This window comes from Dryas octopetala, chromosome 3 (assembly GCF_963921425.1).
Source record: "Dryas octopetala chromosome 3, drDryOcto1.1, whole genome shotgun sequence".
Lineage (NCBI taxonomy): Eukaryota > Viridiplantae > Streptophyta > Magnoliopsida > Rosales > Rosaceae > Dryas > Dryas octopetala.
The window spans coordinates 6,720,100-6,741,281 of NC_141368.1; the positions used below are offsets into that span (position 1 = coordinate 6,720,100).

The window sequence follows — 21,182 nt, forward strand, 5'->3', positions numbered from 1 at the left end:
AAAGAGCATTACTCTTTTCTTTTACGTTTTTTGTTTTTTTGTTTTTTCTCAATAACCCATCCCAAACTTGGCAGACATTCTAGAGAGAATCATGACCGTTAAAATTAGACATAGAAAGTGACCCCTTAGCCTTAGCGGCTTAGCCAGATATGTTTGCTACAAATAGACATGGATGGATGGATCACCACCTAAAAGGTTGGAGAACACAAACACTGACAACAAAGCCCAAACCTATTCTCCAAAAAACTTTACGATCTGACCCCCCAATTTATTAATTATTATTTTACTTAATTCATGACCTTTCATCAACGTGGTTGGGCACCTTTCTTTTAGTCTCTATAGGCCTATAGGGTATAGACTATATATAAACACAGCACACGTCCCTAATAACCAACCAACCCAACACCATGCAAGGGGTCTCTAAAAGAGGCTGGGCCTCATGATAAGGACTTGTTACTTGCAACAATTAATAGACAACACTATGCTACATCGAGAGTACTCAAAAGTCAAAATGCATTAATTCTCATTTGGATACTAATGTGGAGAGCTATGTTATTTTTTCATTTTATCTTTTCTACAAGGTTACTAGGTAGGTGAGAAATTTGTAAATATTGCTTCCGCTCTTTTCTCAAAACTTAGGGCATCTTAACATGAAAAAGAAGTGAATGGAATATGAATCATTTTCATTTCACTCAAATTCAATATTAACTTATTTAGGAATTAAAAAGTAAGTAGGATTCACTACAAAATCAGTAATCGATCACATCTTTTTTTTAGAGGAATCACATTTTGTGGGAATATGGTATTGACTCATTCCATTTGGAATCATTGTTTCATACCAAAATTGTCCTCAAATGAGTATTGAATAAAACCTCAAGTGTTAAACGTATAAATGAGATGTGAATAGATGACGACTTAAAAAATTTATAGCTTAAAATAGTAAAGAGTGAAGGCATTTGATTGAGCAGTCAAAAACATGTGGGCATGTTAGGTTGTTCCGCCATGTTACCGTAGTCAGTCGGTTGGCATGGAGTAAACGTGAAGACCGACAACTGAGAAGCAGTCACAAGCCTCACAACAAAGTGGCAGTAAGCGGCAATCGCTGCCACTGCCGACGCTGCCAACGTTTCTCTAAAACCTCTAATTATTAAAAATTTAAAACAACGTTTGGTTTGCAACGACCGGGTCTGATTCACCCACGTGGCGCGTTCTCTATGGCCAGAGGATGATTCCAGTAATGGGCCCCATATAAGCTGTGTAAATCCCGTCAGTGAAATGATGGGATGGATAAAATTGGGATTGGGGGGTCAAAGATGTCTGGGCCCCACCACCCTCCGTAAGTGGGCCCAGGTCCGAATCTCTGTCGTTTCTTCTGACCCTACTGCAGTAAAAAATAATGTGATTCAATCTATGATTCTAATCTCATCCGGTGGACAGATGACAAGAACCAGAGAGGGAAAAAACGCGTGAGCGAATTGACCAATCAACCCAATTCTGTTTGACCCAAAAAAAAAAAAAAAAAACCCAATTCCGTTTTTTATTTTATCATTCTAAAATGATAAATCATGTCATCGTAATTCATAAGTATGTATAAATATATAATAGTATGACACAAATTTTTTATCAAAACGTATGACTGTATAACAATATAAAACTATAAACCAACACCAAAAAGAAAATAAAAAAGGATCGATATATATTTATAGGTGGGGTTTCTTAGGCACTGTTTGACCTAGAAAGAAACTTTCATCCCACTATATATGTAGGGTAGTGTGAACTAGTCAAGTTAATATATGGTTATTTTATTTGGATATATGGGTTCATTTTGAGGACTTTAACCATTGGGTATGGTGAGGAGCCACAATATACATACATACAAATATATATGTTTATATAATTTGCATTATGATATTTTTAATATTTAATTGGCATTATTGCATGCATTAAGATTAAGAAAGTAGCAAGCATGCAATAAATTTGGGCAGTCCCATTTTGGTGAGTATGCAATTAAGTGCAAGTTGCAAATTAATGCCAAAGTCTTGGTTGCATGTATATGTATATGGAGTGATGAGGCTTGAAGCTCAAACATTGAATGATACACATGGAGGCCGTGCCTGCTCACATGCCGCTCTGCTAGCCATGCCCGCTGCTCTCGCTTCCAACTCCTAATTATTTAATTAACCCTTAATTACTAATTCATTTGGTCAAACTAGATGTACGTGCATATATATATATATGTCACCCTACTACCCTACTATAGGGTATAGGCTGTATAGTTTTACATATATATATATGACTCATGCATGGGTCATGAGCCTGACAAACATCAATTCACTCTATGATTAATCTTCCTGGCCCAAAAAAAAAAAAAAAAGTTGATTAATCATTAAATTCAAACTTCAAAGTCTACTATAAGTCTATAATTAATTGATCGATAATCGATCATGTATTGCTTGCTTTGATCAGCTTCGCACTTGTTCATGGATCCTACTATATATACAATATTATTGAATTATGACACAATCTTATAGGAAGGAAAGTTTGAACGCATGAGGTTGGCATGTATTCGGTGCCGTTTCTGACATTTAAGAGGCCGGAGGCAAAAATTTGATATGGGCCATTTGTACAATATATATATAATTCTATAGACATATTTTTCATTTACTTTTACTTAAAAATTAAAAAGAAAATAATAAAATGATATCACACATTATTCACACATACAAATTTTGAATAAAAAACTTTGGACAAGAAATAATTAAAGTTATAAAGCATTTGAACATACAAACTTTAAACAAAAAGAAATTAAAGTTGCAGTCCTTAGACTTGTCAAAAAGAGGTTCTTCAACAATCTGAGCAACTATGTGATCAAATGCACCACCTAAAAAACACAATTACAATAAAATAAGGACCAAAATAGTTAATGAAAATGCCTTAAGATAGGGCTAAGAAAAAGATTAAGACTCAAGAGAAGACTGAAGATGAGAGCTAAAGGCTAAAGCCTTGAGAATCGAATGGATTAACTTCAAGTCTTCAATTTAATTGAATCAATTAATTGAGGATTGAGGAAGAAGGCGACTGGGAAACTGGATTAGTCTGAGCAAGCTAAAAGCCTAAAAGAGAGAGAAAGAGACTGATAAGGAGAGTGAGATATTTGTTTAAGAAAAAAAACATTTCAACTTCTTCCTTTTTTTTTTTGTGAGGCATGTGCAATGATTATGGACCGTTAGGCCAATAACTTAAGGCCCCATTTAAAAAAAACTATAATTTACACCAGCAATTATATATACATACTAACATTTTTTTTTTTTATAACAACACACTCAGGCTACTCAGCAGCAACTATATATATTATTATTTTAAATATTATATTATATACGATATATATATAATTAAAAAAATTTTGAGCCCCCCTTGAAATTGGGCCCTGGGCGGTCACCCCTATGACCTTGCTCAGGGACGGGCCGGACGGCTCTGCATGCATCAACTATATATATATATAAATATATATATATATGAATAGAGGGCCCTTCCAATAAGGGATCCCTCATTTAGTGTTAAATGAGGGATCACCTTGTGGGGCCCACACGGGTCGTTTTGTGTTAATCCGAACCATCCATTTTTTACATCTCCATTGATAGAACATCCCTGCAAAAAATCAGCCAAATCGGAAATCGTTTACCCGTTCGATTAAGCGGTCAAAGTTTAAAACAAATGGACGAACAACAAATTCCTCTATAAACACCTAAACTTTGACCGCTTAATCGAACGGGTAAACGATTTCCGATTTGGCTGATTTTTTGCAGGGATGTTCTATCAATGGAGATATAAAAAATGAATAGTTCGGATTAACACAAAACGACTCGTGTGGGCCCCACAAGGTGATCTCTCATTTAACACTAAATGAGGGATCCCTTATTGGAAGGGCCCTCTATATGAAGAGCATTTGGTACCCATGCCACACACACTTTTTGCTCCAATTAAACACATACAAAGTGGTATGAATATATCCACCACTTTTTTACTCATACAAATTCGCGATCGATACACTAAAATAACTTCACTATATAAAATTATAAACGCTAAAAAGAATGCTAACATCTATAAAGTCACAACTGTGTGCCTGGTGAGTGACTGAGTACGTAGTTGGCTCATATCATATGTATGAATATTTCTTCTACCATACAGAGATAGGCTCTACCTCAATTCTCATGCTTTAATGCTTTTTTTGCTGACCCTCCAGAATATATTTCTTACATATAGGCCTAAAGAAGGTTCAATTGGGCCTACTTGCATGCACTAGGCCCAAATAGGTTCTCTCACTGCAATCGGACTCAAATTTTTTAAGCCCGTGAGTAGATATAAGTTGGGAAACTAATAAGGGTATGTGAAACTTGATTCATGTGTGTGCAATACTGCAATGTGATAAGAGATAGCCTAATATCAAAGATTAACTATTCATCACTTATCAAAATATTTCTTCTTCTTTTTCTTTTTCTTTTTCTTTTTCTTTCGACCAATGAGCACATAGCCACTTCGACACCAAACAAAAATTGGGTACATGCATCATACATGGCCAGTACTATAATGGCTCAATATAGGATTTTTTTTTTCTATTGCAAATACGGAGAACACGGATAAGATGTGAATTTCATTAAATTGGGTTCATACTTTGTTGAATTTTGTTCATTACATTGTTTTATGCTTACCATGTATAAGTAAAATTTTTGTGTAAGAATGATAATATCATGGTTAAAAATGATTCCTTCTATAGAAGAGTTGGGGTCCAAGCCTAATTTCACTATTTAAATTAAAATCATACCAGAAAAAAAAAAAAAAAAAAAAAAAAGTCTGAGCAACTTGCTTTATTTATTTCTGAATCAAGAAACACACTTGAATTTGAGCTTGAATAGATGGGCCTGACGATGCAGCATCCTATAAAAAGCTCTGTGCTAGTCCAATTCAACAGTGTCCAGTTTGGACTGTCTGAAGAGCATTTTTGGTTCAATCTTGGGTCATCATATTCCTTAATTAAAAAGTCAATTTTGGGGCCAACCCCATTATTTTCTCACATTAAATCGTGGCCCTCAAATTTGGCCCTGTTTTCAGCAAATACCCATCATTGAAAACTGAAAAGCCAATACCATTTTTTATACTTCAGAAATCTGAAATTGCATTTAGGTTTAACTACTGCATTATTTAATCCAAAAATTATTAGGTTGGCCAGGCTTTTCAGTCCTGAAAGAGAAACCAAAACAGTCACCATTCCTCACACAAATAGTTTTTGTTTTTGGTGTTTTTTAACCTTAATGTCTTTGCAAATGTCCTATCAAAAAGGGTTCCTTATTCAAACATAACTTAAAACATGCATTTGAGAGGCCATCATACCATATGATTAGAAGTCCAGTCAGCTTTGAGAAAATGAAAGTAATTAATGTATTTGGTTTTATGGGCATAAAGCAAAATAATCTACACCATCATTGTTGGTGGTAATAAGGTTTATCTTTTTCTCTCATCAGGTTGCGTTTGGTCACAGATTGAGACGCGTTGCCAAAGTCCTTGACACACAACCTTAGCCACAAAACAATATATTAATTGTGATCTTTTAACCCCCAAAGCCAAACCCAACAAGGCATATAAATTCATAGACCCAATGAAATTATTTCGACCCCAGTTGGGTCAGTCCAACCTGCCAATTTGGCACCCTAACTGTGCACCAAAGACTTTAGCCTCATAATGATAATTACTAAAGTAATGTCCTCCTAACTTTGATTTCAATGCCCATCTTAATGAGTTTTTTTTTTCTTGTCAGATGGGCATGTGAAACTTTCTCAACCGACCCATTTAACTATAATTGAAAGGTGACTTTCACAATTCCACTGGTTATATATAAAGAAACCCCTTCTTGTTGTTTTGATCATAAGAGATTCATTAACCTTTAAGCAAGGTTGCTCTAGTGAGCCTAACATTGTTTATTAGAGCATTATTAGCATCATAGAGGCAGAGCATTACCCAAATGCCCAACTGAGCATATGTGTTAGATCCACCTATATGGATTGTGAAATTTCCAACCTCTGAACAAAGACAAAATATGTATTTCATGAGAATGACCTTTCGGCCCCTTTGGAACAATTGGAAGAAATGGGAAGGTTGGCTCTCAAGTCGTAGATGTGATGGGGTTAATTGGACGGTAGGTACAAACCCACCCAGCCAACCAGAGTCCTGCTAGCACTATTTGCGTTCTTCTGTCACCATCTAAAGGAACCATGTGGGTTTGCTTTATACGTCTATAATTGTATGAAGTCTTTCAGATTATGACATATGCTTCTCATCAATTGTTGATGACCCTCTTGCAAATTTTAAATGTGCATAAAGACCTCATAGCAACAGCAAATTATTCCTGCTTCTTCAAACCAAACTTGTTGGGAAATTTGGTTTAGAAAGCAGTAAAAGTACTTAAAGTCTTAAACAAGAAGGGAAGACCATTTTGGTCTAAAAAGAGATATATGCACATCCAATTTGCTGAACAAACTCTTTCAAGCATAATGACATCAACCAGCAACATTTGAATAGACTCCAGACTCCAGTGCAAAACCAAGAGAAGGGGTAATACTCGCTGCAAATAATAAGCAAGTCTATCTGAAGAATTGAAAAACCGAAAAATAAGAGAGAAAGAAAACACCATGAAGCATAACAAATCTCAAATTTCAGTACTCATTTCAGAATTTTCTACCACAAATTTGAACTGCAAAAAGAATTCCCTTGCAAAGGAAGAAAAAGGTAAACGAATGCAAAAGGAGACAACACAAACTCAACATCTAAAATATAACCTTAAGGACCGACCTACTAGCCATGACTAAACCTAAAGTCTACCATTAAACTTGCATCTCTCTACCCCTTTTTTTCAGGTCTGTCCTCAACTAGCTAAAATATATGGTCACCTATTTTGCTCCTATTCCCCCCATTCCATCCCTGTACAAAAAACCAATGAACAATGAAATGAAATGACAATAAGACAAATAACATAACAGAGGAAGAGAGAAGAAAGTATCCAACTAGAACATTGTTCTCTACGTCCTCCCTCCCTCACATGTAATCCAGCGAAATGCTGCTGTTAGTATTCGGAATGAGTTCTGGAGTGTCGCTCAGAGCGGCCTCGGAAATGGTCACCAGCTCACCACCCTTGTTTCTCATCTCAAGAACCTTCTTATGGGAATTCGAGTGCAAGGATGGAACAAAAGTTGGACTGGCCGCAGGGCGGTACTCGGGGTAGAGCCGGCCTGACTTGTAGCGGACGCCACAGGCATTGCAAAGGGTTTTCGGCCCCATTGGACCTGCCCTCCACTGGGGTGTCTTAGTAATCTCACAATGCAGGCATTTCCTGACTGCTGCCTGCATAGGGGAACTTTGATTTGGCTCCACTGGAGCTAGCGGAAGCGGAACCTTGATTTTCCTCTTCTTCTTCTGCTGCTCCCCAGAAGCTTGTTTTGGTAATTTGATCAAAGGACGAGACTCCGCAAAGCTCTCAGAATCAGAAGTCACCTTGGGGGCTAGCAACACCTGAGGATGGGGGGTCTCAGTCTCAGTCTCAGTCACAGAGGAGTGAGGGGTCTCTGTATCAGTAACAGAGGAAGCAGGGGAAATAAGCTGAATTGCGGAGCGAGGATTAAAGGTGGCAGGGCGAGGACGCTTGCTGCGAGCACGTCCACACCGACTGGCACCTACCGGTCCAGGGCTAGCCGGCACATTCTTGTCACCGGAGCAGGAGCTACTGCTGTCAAGGACAGAAATCGGACTGGCGGTCTGGAACTGTTGCTGTGATGAGTCCTTGTTGACAGAGGAGTCGTCTGGTTTGTTGATGGTGAGGCTTCCACCATTGAAGGAGTCCTCAAAAAAGGTTGAGAGCCATTCCAGTTGAACTATCTCTTCATACTGTGACAACAGAGAGAAACAAACTTCAGTCCAATTGCACAAAAATGAAGCTAACCCAGTATTCATGTACAAAATTTGAACTCAATTTGCCCCATAATTGAGTCCCAAACTCCCAATTCAATTTCAAATTGATTAATATATGGTTGACATCAACAAAAAGAAAAGCCAACCTAAAAAAGCATGCACATGACGAATGGACTATATAACTGGCTTTTTGAATTTGGAGTGTAATTCACATGACAAGTCACGTGACTGACGACACCCATTCATCATGCAATAATTATGAATTATTCAACAGGGTTCATGCAACCCACCGACATATAACACGACGTCGTATGCTAGAAATTGACCAAAATACCCTTTCAAAGGAAGGATGTGATTTCAATTGTTGTATGACTTTTTACTTTCACCGTCCAATCATTGATGGACAACACACACTACACATCACCACCACCACATGATAAAACACATGGGGGCACCAGCGGACCATGCCACCTTTACGCGGGACCGCCAGCCTGGCACTTCAATCCTAATTTTTACTAAAATAAAATAATTCAAATGTCCTAATTCAACTTTTATGACGTCATCGTCATACTGGGTTCACGGAAATCCCGTGCACCAACACAGTGAGAGAGTTGCCGCGTAAGTACTCACCGGAACGGAGATCTCGGCGGAGAGGTCGGAGAACAAGTCAGCGGCGGCGTCGGAACCGGGGAAGGAGCCCGTCCCGGCGGACTGAGTGGTGGGCCAGAGGGAGGAGGAGTCAGGGAAGGCTGTGTTGTTGATGTTGGTGGTGCAGTCGGGAGGAGCAAGGCCCAGTCCGGACTCCACGTCATCGCCGGGAAGGTCGAGCACGAGGTCGTCCATGTTTTCGAAGAAAGTTCCGCAGTCTACCTCGTCTATGAAGTTCGGTTCGATCATTTTCTCTTTCTCGCTGAGTCTGTCAAATTTCACTGAGAAATGAAAAGCCAGAAACAAAATCAGCGACAAAATTCCTTTTTGATTTTTTTTTAATACTAGGTGTAATGTAGCACTATGAACCGTGTGGCGCATGTTAGCAAGGGTGCGCAATTAACGTAAAGGTTGGTGTGCTTTACTTAATTGGCACACTGGTGAATTAAAATCAAATTGGGGGGAAAAAGAGAAAGAAATTAAATTAAATTAAGGCGAAAACCAAGGTGAATGGTGAATGAAGCATTGAAGCTTTCAGTAAAGTGGATGGCGTATGGTAGCACCAGCCAGGCCAGCTGGTCCCAACTCAAACTCTGCGATTTTTTGCTTTTTTTGGCTTTTTAGGTAAAGGAAAAAGGCGAAGAAGATAAGGAATTTTTGGTAAGAAAAATGAGAAAAATTGATGGAATGGAATGAGAGCTTAATGTTGAAGCGGACCTTGAGAATTTCAGAAAAAATTTATAACAAGAAATTTAAGAGAAAATTCGAGAAAAACTGGCTTCAAATTTTTGCATAAAACCAAAATCACTTCCCAATTGAGCTGGTACACAACGAATATAGTGTTGTCCCATAAAATGTGTTGAATTTGTGAAGTGCATGCGAACCAAACACAACGAAATTCAAATTTCGGTTTAAGGTCCGTTTGGTTCCCTGGAAAATTAGTGAAACGAGGAAGATATTGGAGGGAATTGGAGCAGGGTTTTGGTTGCCGACAGTGAAAATTGTGAAAGGTAGAGAGAGTGGAGAAATGCAGAGCCAAACCTTGGTGGGGTTTTGAACTCCAATACTTGACTCCCGCCTAAACAGTAAAACTCCGAAGAAACGAAACCAAAAGCAGTAGCAGAGCAGAGAGAGACCCAAAACCTCAATTAATCTGTTTTAGTCTTCCCACTAAAACTCTATTCCTCGATTATAAGGAAGCGAGGAAGAGAAATAGAGAGAGAGAGAGAGAGAGGGGGGTGTGAACTCTGAACTCTGAACTCTGAACTCTGAACTCTGAAGTGAGGGAGAGGTTTGAAAGGAGAGAGAGGAGAAGAAGAAAGACTAAAAAGGGAACAAGAAAGAGGAGAGAGAGAGTCGTAATGGTAGGTGAGCCTCCTCCTTCATTGCTAGCTGTCTTTTACTATCGTGATGTTTAAGCCTTCTCCCTGGGTGGGTCCCACACCCTCCCACCGCTCTTTTTTAAAAAACAAAAACAAAAACCGAAAAAAGAGAAAATTTCACCGCTCTCAAATTCTAAAAATTGAACTGCAATTTGCAAATTTGCAATGCAAAGAGAGAAATCCAGAGCTTCTTACTTTTTCGCTTTTGGCTTCTGCTTCTCGGGTTCCGCTTCTGAGACACAGGTTACTTATAGAGGCCTCCTCAGTCTTTAACCGCCGTTGTTTCTGACACTTTTACCCTCCTTTCACTTTATATCGTTTTACCCCTTCCTGTGCCAAAATGTCAGAACTCCCACAAGCTTCACGCTCCTTCACGCGCGTGCAGTTCTGTGGGCCTGACTCGCTCTCTCAGTTTCTCCCAAATCCCAATACCCAATGTTTTTTTAACGGAAATTCGCCCTCCGTTTTGCGTCAAACCAAGGACTTTCACGCGTTTGCCCTTGGACCGTAACCGTTGTATTTGGCTGTGTAATTTAACTTCAATGGGTTATATCCATCACAGCACATGCTTTGCTTGCTTGCCTCTTCTTTTTTCTTTTCTTTTTCTTTTTCTTTACATCCAATGTGAAAAGGAACCTTCTTCATAATTGGTTTTTGTCCACTATTTACAAGTCGCATTCTATTCACAAATGCAATTCAAGAAGGTGGGTTGGGGGTGGGAAATTAAGGATATTCGATTGGAATGCACTTGGAAGGTTATTTATTAATTTCCTATATGTGACCAAATTCCTCGGATTGTTTTCCTTCTATATTTTTCACCTAGGTCAAAATGTCTCCAAGTCAAATTTGGTAACTTAATTATATTCATACATTCTTTTCTTTTACTCTAAGAAACAATGGGATAATATGATTTTGGTTATAAATATTGTTATGCGCAAATTTGATTTATGGCAATCTTGAATTAGTAATAAATTATTAGAAGGATATATGCACACGCAGTATGGTAAGCGTTGAAGTTATTAGAAAGATATGTGCACGCGCAATATAGTGAGCGTTGAAGTTATTAGAAAGATATGTGCACGCGCAATATAGTGAGCGTTGAAGTTATTAAAGAATATGTGCATGTGCGGTATTGTGAGAGTTTAGAATGAGACCAACGACGCTAGGGTTTACAAGAGGAAGTGGGATTATTGCATACGCAACACCTGCGTTGGACGCTTGCAAATAAATATGTAAAGCATACTTTAAGATGGAAAATCCACGTGTTTTATATTAGTTCTCAGCGCTTATGGTTTAAAAAGTTAAGGAGAGGAGTAAGAAAACCAAGGAAATATTCTACTATAAAGTGACCGGGATATTATACAATGATTAGATGATCATTGTTTATTCAGTTTATCTTTCAGTTAATTAACAAATGTAATATACCACACATACATCGAATTTTGCTAGAGGATGAGTCTAGGCCAACCCGTGAAGCACAAAGGAGGCTTAATCCGCATCTTAAGGAGGTTGTGCGCAAGTAATCAAGCTTTTGGATGTTGGTATTATCTATCCGGGATACTATACAATGATTAGATGATCATTGTTTCTTCAGTTTATCTTCCAGTTAATTAACGGATGTAAAATACCAGACATTTTATATACACCGTTAAGAAAAATAATTAATTTTTTCAATGATATAACATTTAATGTGAGTTCAAACTTACTTAATTAAAACCAAACGTAACCTTATCTAGCTAGAGTTACCAAAGTACCCTAGATTTGAAGCCACTGTTTATACACAAAGTATAATTTACAAGAACTTTATGTAGTTTGAGTAAAGAGGAAGGAATTAAGAATTTACTCAATGTGAGATATCACATTAACCAATATGTAGATTATACAGTTCTTGCCAACTTATGTACTATTGCATGCCAGTACTACTGGTCTTACTATATATTTACACTCAAGAGAAAGGTGCTAGAATAAACCATTTCCTACCTAGATATCAAACTCTCAGCATATTTTCAAGTGAATTAGATGCAAAAATTGGCCTCCTTGTAGGAGCTAGCCCACAAGTATATTTATCAAACAATATTCAAACATTTATATATATGTATATATGAGGAAACATAAATGCTTCCATTGTGTCAAACTCCGACTCAAACTCTACTCTTTTCTTCCCATTTAAATTGTTTGTTATGTCACTTGCAAGTGAATGCGATTGATACATCCATGCAAATATTATATCATGTGACTCATACCTCTGACAAATTTTCTGATATTCTAAACCATTACCCAAAACTAGAAAAATGTTACATTTTAAACTGCAGCACTGTTTGGGAATTGAGACCCAATATAATGCAGTCCCGGCATGCTGTAAGCCTATCTGTACAAACTAGAAAGCAATGGATCCGATACTTGGGCCTCTAGTTAGCTCACAGTGCACTCTAAATTACCATGTACAGGAGATATATACTTCCTTTTCTGGTAGACCAAAGAGTGAATCATTTGTTTGTTTTTAATGCTTTCATATGGGTTTGGGGTAGGTCCACATAGGGTTGAATATATATGGGTCCCCCTCACCAATCTTGGTTGTTAATGGCAATGTGTCTACCATGCCAAAATGTCACACTCTGGTAAATGGCATTACAGCATGGACTTTATGCAAAGTGGGTAATCTGCAAGCTGTAATTTCTAACTTAGCTGCTGTGGGATTACTTTAGGATCATACCTAATAGTCTAATACGCATTTGGGCATTTCACATTTGGGCTAGAATCAAAAGTAAAATACTAAAATCCATAGTCCTCCACAAGTGTGCTCAAATTTAGTAAAGGCTTTACCAGCAAATCGAATCAAAAGTATTATCTGGGATTAAAAAAAAAAGGAAGGGAAACTAATTGTTGTTTTTAAAATTGAGAAAGGTTAATAAAAGTGACTCCACAACCAACCAAAGCACATTTCATTTGGGCCTATTAGCAATGATGGGCCTCACTCACATATCATCTTCTTTCACTCCTTTTTTTTTTTTTTTAACTAACTTGAGCTCTACTCTTCGTATCAATCCCTTCCAAAATACTCTCTGTAAAATGCAGTATAGTCAGGGGGGTCCTGCTGCAGGCTAAAATTAAAATAATTGTTTTTTTTTAAAAGAAGAAGAAGAAAGAGGGTTGTGCTTGATGAACCCTTTTCTTTTATGACTAATTAACTTGGTTTACACTCTTTGTATCATTTCCTTCCAAAAGACGTTTCCATCTCTCTAAAAGCAAATTTGGTTAAAGCCCATATAGTTTTTTAGCCAGTCAAGGTTTATTAGGCTTCTTGCACCATGAACATTAAGTAGTTGACATAACATGACAAGAAAACAATATACAGGTTCTTTATTTTTTTTTCGGTACAAAAAACAATATATAGGTTCATTTACAAATAGAGGGATCAATTATTATACCCTTTTAGTTTTCCATTTAAAAAAAAAAAGAAGCTGCAAAATTAAACTATCAATTAAACATATCCTTTTACCCTTACTAGCTAGCTAGAAAATTAATTATAATTCTAAAAACATGTTTTGGGAATGAAATACCAAATCTTCCTCATAAGTCATAATTAAGGTTTTAAAGCTTTTTGGGGATTTTGTCATTTATATAAAATGGACCAAACACCTTTCTTAATTAATGTTAAACAATGCAAGGACGTCCAAGGACAATTATTTAAATATGGTGATCATCCCTATCACAAAACTGATTGACACATTATTTCTTCCCTTCAAAGATAAGCGAAATAGGGATTCATATCATTGTTTAAGGTACGTACCATTGTTTTTACCCATACTCAATTACACATATATATATAATATGTATATAGATACTTAAACGCATTCATATCTGTGTGTATCATATTAAAAGCAACATTTCAACTTATAATATAAATAATTACAGTTAAGGAAAATTAACAAAAGAGTAATGTTCTCTTATACAATTGTAATCAATCTAATCATTCATAGCTAGTCATAATCTAGAAGAGTTTCTGGTAAAAAAAGTCATCTTCCGAAAAGCTAACAACTACAAAGTTGTGCATGGCTAGATAAGGGAACGTGCATGCAATTGAGGCATATTGTATGACCATCTAATTACTCCTGGCACGACGTCGGTTCGAACAAATTGTGAAAGTAACATCTTTGCATCCAAATTACTACGTATTGATGTAGCACATCAAATTAATTAATTGCACTTATATATATGATCATATGTCGTTGTCAGAATTTAAAGCTAATAATAAAAGTAATTCACACCTCGATCTATAGTTGCTCTATGTGATTGTCAATGTGCGTCGGTAACAAGAATACTAAGCGATCGAAGGAGCACAGCTGCTGCTATGCACATGGCATTGCGCCCCCAATGGTACTAATAGGGTGACTAGGAGACCATGAATTTTATATTTTTTTAAATACCACAAATAGCATAATATCAAAATAAGCTAGTAGTGATTGCTAGAGCCTGCTTGATTAATTACAAATTTCATAATAAATTAAAGTCATTGTAGCTTTGATTGACAACAAATCCCCCCCATAAATGGAATTAATTAATATTGAGTCTTAAACATCCTAATAAGTCCATTTCGTTTTTTAGTAGCAAATTTCCTCAGTCAAATCCATCATTATGAGCTTGTATATTCTCTATTAGAATTAGAATACATGGAATCTAATATGAATTAAAAAATAAAAAAGCTAACTACTTTCTCATTTATATTATTTCCTTTGACATTTTTTCTTATTATTCTCATTTCGCAGTGTAATCTTATGATCAATAAGCTCATTTTTCTTATGACACTTTAAAACTCTACGAAAAATTAACCAAATTGAAATTTGTTTTAGTCATATAATTATTATCAAATAAAAAGACTGTTTTAGAAACAGTTTCATTCACTGTTTATTTATTTGATAACAATTACATGATCAAATGATTTTTAATTTGATTGATTTTATGCAAAAATGATATTTAAAAAATAATAAAATGAACAATTTCGATCATAAACCTACATTAAAAAACAAAAATAATAAAAAAGAAAGTCGAATAAGAAGGTAGAAAGAAAAAGATAACTGGCATCTGTTCATTAGAGCCTCACAAAACTAATTCAATTTATCACTAATTTGGTTCCTTATTTTAGTAAATTTATTATTTAATTTATCAACCATCATTCATTACACAAATTTTATTAATATGAAACGTCCACTATGTAGTTGATCATTCACTATCTTTAACTACGACAAGTCGTACTCAAAAGTCCAACATTTTGCTGCCAAGAGGTGCACAACACGTGCCAACAAATCGGAGTTTTTGGTGTCAAAATGTTGGTTGTCAACTTGTCATGTAATGTAAGTATGTAACCAATGGAGTTGATTAGCGAAAAGACCACGTAACGTTCGTATTACATTAAGCCAAAATTGCCCTTCCCTTCTGCATCTCAGCTTTCGTGGTGGATGGGCATTAACGTAAATTGTGAATCGAGGGCTGAGGTGGCGGTACCCGGCGCGACAGGCGGGGGAGGAGTCATTATGTCTAAAATGTCATATGCAACGTGCGTGCGAGCAAGTAAGATTAGAGGCCATGTTACAGTAGGACCCACACCCTCCACGTTCCACCGTCAACACGGAGATAACGTGGCACCCGTAGATTGACTGGGTTACAGTGGAGCCCACAACAGCGAATCAACCGCACAACTCCAGCTTGGCAATGCAAGTGCGAACTGCGAAGGACTCAGGAGGGAGGAGAGGAGCACGAGACGGTGGGGCAGGGGTCACGTGACTCTGCCTCGGGATTCGACTGTGCTTACACTCACTACTTTGGTCTACTTGGACTTATCATTGCGCGCCACGTGGAATGATATAGCTTTCCTGAGACGAAAGTGTACCATTTGGATTTGTTTTTTTTTTTTTTTACCGCTTTTAGTCGTGAGTCCAAGATATTTCGATGCATCCAGTGGCGGTGGGGACACGAGCACTAAGCTTTGTGGGGCCCCACGAGCACAGCCGTACAGTAATGTGATGAGGACCTTTTGTGGGCCATGCCGTGTTCGTGTGACAGTATTTTTGGTCCGAAAATCAGTGCACAATTTTAGAGAATTATTCTATTTACCCGAATTATATATAATTTATATTGGATTCTGGGCCTCTGGCTTACCAAACAAAAAAAAAAAAGAGGTCCCGAAAATATTCCATATTTATCTATTACTCAACTTGGGATTTGATTGATTTCAATGTAGTCATATAGGAAAAGGAAAAAAAAAGTTGTCTTAAGAAATTATTGTCACATCCCATTATTTTATGCAAGATATTTTGTTTGATAAAGAAGGATCCATTATATTTTATTTTTTACACAAATTTTTAGTAGAGTTTATCTCATATAATATTTCAACGATGTAAATTATTTATTTTTAGGGACTCATTAAAAGATAATTTTTACAAAAAATTAGGTAAATTAAAAATTATTACCATATAAAATTAAATAGTCAACATTTCAAGTGTTTATTTTGTTGACCATTTAATATTTGTAGGTAAATGATTTCAAATTTACTTATTTTTTTATGAATAATTATTTAATGAAAACCTAAAAAATAGACGGTTTGGATCGTTGAAATCATATATGGAGCATACCCCATTAAAAACTTGTGTCAAAAATTATGACAAAAATATAATACCACGAATCCACCTCCTTGTTTGATAATGAAAGCAATATATGGTTTATTCGTATTCTTTTAATTTCTAAATTTGAATCTCTATCTACCATAAAATAAAATAAAAGCAATGTATAAATGAAAAAATTATATAACATAATAAATGTAAGTTATTAATTTGAAAAACAACTATTAAATTATTGCAATCTAATGAATCATATTTAGGATGCTTATATATATATAACATTTTAATGTTTATATGTTGTCGCATTGCTCATGTTTGTTAGAAAATCCTTCGTATATAGAGACACTAACAATGTGTATTATGTTCCACATCCTCCCGTGGAAGGTAAACTAGACATACTGGTAATGTTGATGATGAAGAAGGCTCCTCGATCACTCTTGGCTCATTTTATCAAACCTTCATATTATCTTTAAGAAAAAATTTAAGGAAAAATTTATGATTAAAATAATTTAAATTTTGTGTTTTATGTTATTTTAGTATATAAATTTTATTTGTATCAATATAATATATTGGCTTATTCACACCATTACCCCTGTAAGATACACTTTTTTTTCACTTTGTTCCCTAAAACTTAAATCCTCTCAGTTTGCCACCTGAACTTCACACAGTTGTTGTAAAAAACCCTATGCCGTCAACTCTGTCAATTTTTCTGTTAAAATAGCTGACGTGGCACCTATATGGCATGGGTGAGACCCTTTTTTAGTTATATAAGATCCATGTGAACAAAAAAATAATAAAAAACAATTTTTAAACTAAAAAATAATAAGATCCATGTCAATTTTTTATAATTTTTTTTGTTCACATGGATCTTATATAACTAAAAAAGGGTCTCACCCATGCCATATAGGTGTCACGTCAACTATTTTAACGGAAAATTGACAGAGTTAACGGCATAGGGTCTTTTGCAACAATTATGTGAAGTTTAGGTGGCAAACTGAGAGGATTTAAGTTTTAGGGGGCAAAGTAAAAAAAAAAGTGTTTTACAAAAGGCAATGGTGTGAATAAGCCTAATATATTTTACCAATTCAGTTACATATTTAATCTAAAATAAACCATGTACGTGGCATGTGGTTACTTTTAATGTGCAAATTGGTCAATCAATAGTAGCATTAAGTGAAACACAACCATCCAAGTGTCACACATGTTATATGTTTTGAATGAAATATGAAACTGAGTTGATGAAATGTACCATGTTGATGCAAAATCAAATTTACCAAATTCGGGAGAGAGAGAGAGAATGCGAAGAACATTTTCCCTCCTATAGTCCTATGTTAGCGAAAGAAAACAAAAAGGGACCATGTCCTTTACAGTGGCTGTAAAGCCTGTAAGTCACGTGCGGGCGTGACCAAACAAGTGGTTTATGGTCCCCCACTCCCACCAATCAGTGCAGTTATTACCGGTACCCCACCGTATTAGCCTACGCCGACCCACACACAACAACTGGGCTTTCAACCCCATCCGTTCCTGTACTTTGCAAGCTCGAATCCCAATGCGTGCCATCTCATCTACTCCTGCACGACGTACAACAAAACCCCAACGAGAAAAGGACAGCACATTGCATTGTCCCGTCCGGATAATATGTTTTATTTATTTATTTAATTGAAGGAGGAGAATTGAAATATTACCGGGAATGAATTGTGGCGTGTCGGTGCCGACAGTGGGGGTTACCGGGTGTGGAAGGTGACAGGGGCCTGATAGAGGGTTTGTTTACCGGCTACGGAAGGTTACTGGAGCGAGAACCCATACACGGGGATCGTGAAACGCGTCGGTGCGTTTATTTTTGACTCTCGTGACAGTCTCTCCGTATCTCCAACGGTTTTCCGTTTGCTTTCTGGAAAACTGAACCCTCTTCTGTCGTCACTCTTCTTGTGCTGTGGTTAACTCCCTTGTCACCTATAGTTAACTTACTTAGGGATTTTTGTTTAATTTAAAAGTGTAAATTAGTAAATACAGTGATAAAATAGTAAAAACTTTAAAAATATAATAAACCGATTCATTTTTAAAGTCAATTGTTGGAACGTTCATACAAACGATGTAAAATTTTGAATGTTTAATTGTAGCTTGATTGAAATCGTTTTACAATTTTAACCAGATAAAAGTAATAAACATAAGTTTAAAAAAAGAATTATTTATTATTGAAATACACCACCGAGGGCATTGTCGTGCATAGTGTCCTTTATTTTATGAAACGTGTCCTCACATGATATCCTTTATTTTATAAAATGTGTCCTCTTTTGTCACTCCACATTATGGAATGTATTTTCAATTCATACCACCATCCACACACTACATGCAAGAGAAAAATTCATAGTCAAATGCACTTGTAGATTCTAAATCTATATATGAATTGAGAAACCTTAATTAAACAAAACCAATATTGTGAGTTTGTGACCATACATGTGAGTGTGTGACATGAATTTTGAAGTAGTATAGCTAGTGGTGTGCTGCTTCTTCTCACTCACACCGTCACACACACATAACATTAAGATCGAAGCCATATTTTTGTCAGATTATATAACACACTAAGTTTGAGAGAAGTACCCTAAAATCTTAGGGCAATAATTTTGCGATCTTGTAACATGCTGTCATGCAACAATATATATATTCAATGTGGTTGATGACAAAGGAAGAATAATATAATTAAAAAATCATATGATGATGGACTGATAGTGATGTGGAAAATAATAATAAGTCATTGTTGCATTGAGAGCGTTATAGGCGCCGGGAACAGGGACATGAAAGCGATACTTACATGTGAGGCTTAATTTTGTCAGAGAAAAAAAATCGAACAATTACATTAAATTGTAACTAATTAAAAAATGGCCACAAAAATTTGAAAATATAAACAAGGTTAAAATGAAGTCTTTGATTGTGGCCACGTGCCACGTGGGTGCCTCAATCAGATGACACAACGTGGGGACAACGTTGGGAAGTTTATCAATTTATCAACATGGTCATGATGCAGTGTTCTTGTGGGGGCAGTTTGGGTATTATCCTCTGAGTTTAGGTGTGTTCATGGTTTTGTTGAGTAAGTTACAAGACAATAATTTTTTAAAGCCGGGCTAAAAATGTGAGACAATGTTGTGATCATTAGCTAAACGCTTAATAAATAATACTCAAACGACGTTCGTATATTCAATTTTACATTTCATATCTACTTTTCTTTGGAAAATTTATAAAAAAAAATTTGCTTATGTGAGTATCATTCTCAGGTGTTTAGAGTGTGAGTTGAATTTGGATTGGTCGGGTCGGTTCACATTCGAAATGTATACTTCAATTTCAATCAAATAGTGTTGAAAAAGGTCTATAGAGAGTGGCATCCCACGCCTCTTTAAAGCCATTGGCCATTCTTTCCCCATTACCCATTGCCCATTGATAGGGAGCAATGTACCCATCAATTTACTTAAAGACATACTTCCCCACGAATTTATGGCACTCTTATTTTTGTTGGCCATATATTTCTAATTAAGCATTACACTCGTATTTTCTTTCTTTCTTTCTATTCGTATATATCTTAATTTCATTGTTTGAGTGAGACTTAGACAACCTCTTCCAAGCACACATTGTTATATTTTATTTTGCACAACATTTCTTTGGCTTTCTCTTTGTGTTGACTGTTGAGGGTCAGAAACATGTGTCGGCAGTGATCTATGAATGCATTATGCATATCATACATTTCTAAAATTGATTGTGCTAACTCAACCCCAGTTTGGTCTCTGGTAAGATTGGTTGGATTATTGATTCCAAGTTATATTTGGAAATATTGGTGTGAAATGACAAATCATTACAACCCTACTGTCCCTTGGTTGATTCACCACTAGTCTAGGGATGACAATTGTGTCATTTTGTTTCGTGCTCAGGTTGTAGCATTTCGGCTTTGTGCCAAATACTAGTGAATGCTAATTTGATTAGTTTTATTAGTCATATTGTGTGATTTAACACTAGTAAGATCTATTTATTAATTGTGTCGTGTTTGAAACCGACTCATGTATCTTATGAATTAATAATTATATAATTTTACAATAATTCATGTCATGAAATTCGAAAAAGAGAGAAACAAAAATTATTGTCTAGTTGACAACAACATGGTCTTTTTATTATTCATGTCAGTAGCTCGTTTATTTACGAGTTTGTGTCAAACATGGTCTTAATTTGTACAACTTTTGTGCATGTGTACTCACCTCCTGCAACTGTGGGCTTTACAAAGTTGGCCCAGTGTTGAAGCTGCTCTAATTAGTTGAGGAGTGTATTGATCACATGGACTTGTAGTGCATGAGCAAAATGCTGTATTTCTGACCACACTGAGATGAGGATGATGATGAAGAGTTGAGGTGCATACAAATAAAACTTGTGCAATTCATAGTCTTCTTCATTGGGTCAGGCCTTGTTTAGTTGTATGTTCTTTAAAATCTCATCTAGTGCTGTGGGTTTGAAGCCCGTTTTCTTGGGCTGGACTGGCTAAATTGGGCTGGTTCAGTTTTTGATTGGATTATTAATCCAATTTGTGATGATGATCATGAAT

At 36.2% G+C, this 21,182-nt stretch overlaps 1 protein-coding gene across 2 annotated transcripts; it reads right to left on the bottom strand.

Annotated features, from left to right (window-relative positions):
* Nucleotides 1–6,691: 6,691 nt before the first annotated feature.
* Nucleotides 6,692–9,887, bottom strand: LOC147290227 (GATA transcription factor 8-like). 2 transcript variants are annotated; one of them, XM_086237766.1, is made up of 3 exons: nt 9,646–9,887; nt 8,587–8,885; nt 6,692–7,932 (listed from the first exon to the last, which is right to left on the bottom strand). In XM_086237766.1, the coding sequence occupies exons 2-3, from the start codon at nt 8,851–8,853 to the stop codon at nt 7,087–7,089; spliced, it is 1,113 nt and encodes a 370-aa protein (XP_086093892.1). In that variant the 5' UTR covers nt 8,854–8,885; nt 9,646–9,887; the 3' UTR covers nt 6,692–7,086. The 2 variants fall into 2 exon arrangements, with proteins under 2 accessions (XP_086093892.1, XP_086093891.1); XM_086237765.1 differs by lacking the exon at nt 9,646–9,887 and having other exon boundaries at nt 8,587–9,103.
* Nucleotides 9,888–21,182: the final 11,295 nt, after the last annotated feature.

What these genes read in the sequence shown, in the direction of transcription:
- LOC147290227 (XM_086237765.1), bottom strand. Translation starts at nt 8,985, where the DNA reads ATGCGCCACACGGTTCATAGTGCTACATTACACCTAGTATTAAAAAAA. An exon ending in CCGCCGAGATCTCCGTTCCG is followed by an intron (nt 7,933 to 8,586) that starts GTGAGTACTTAC and finishes CTGTTGTCACAG; the next exon opens with TATGAAGAGATAGTTCAACT.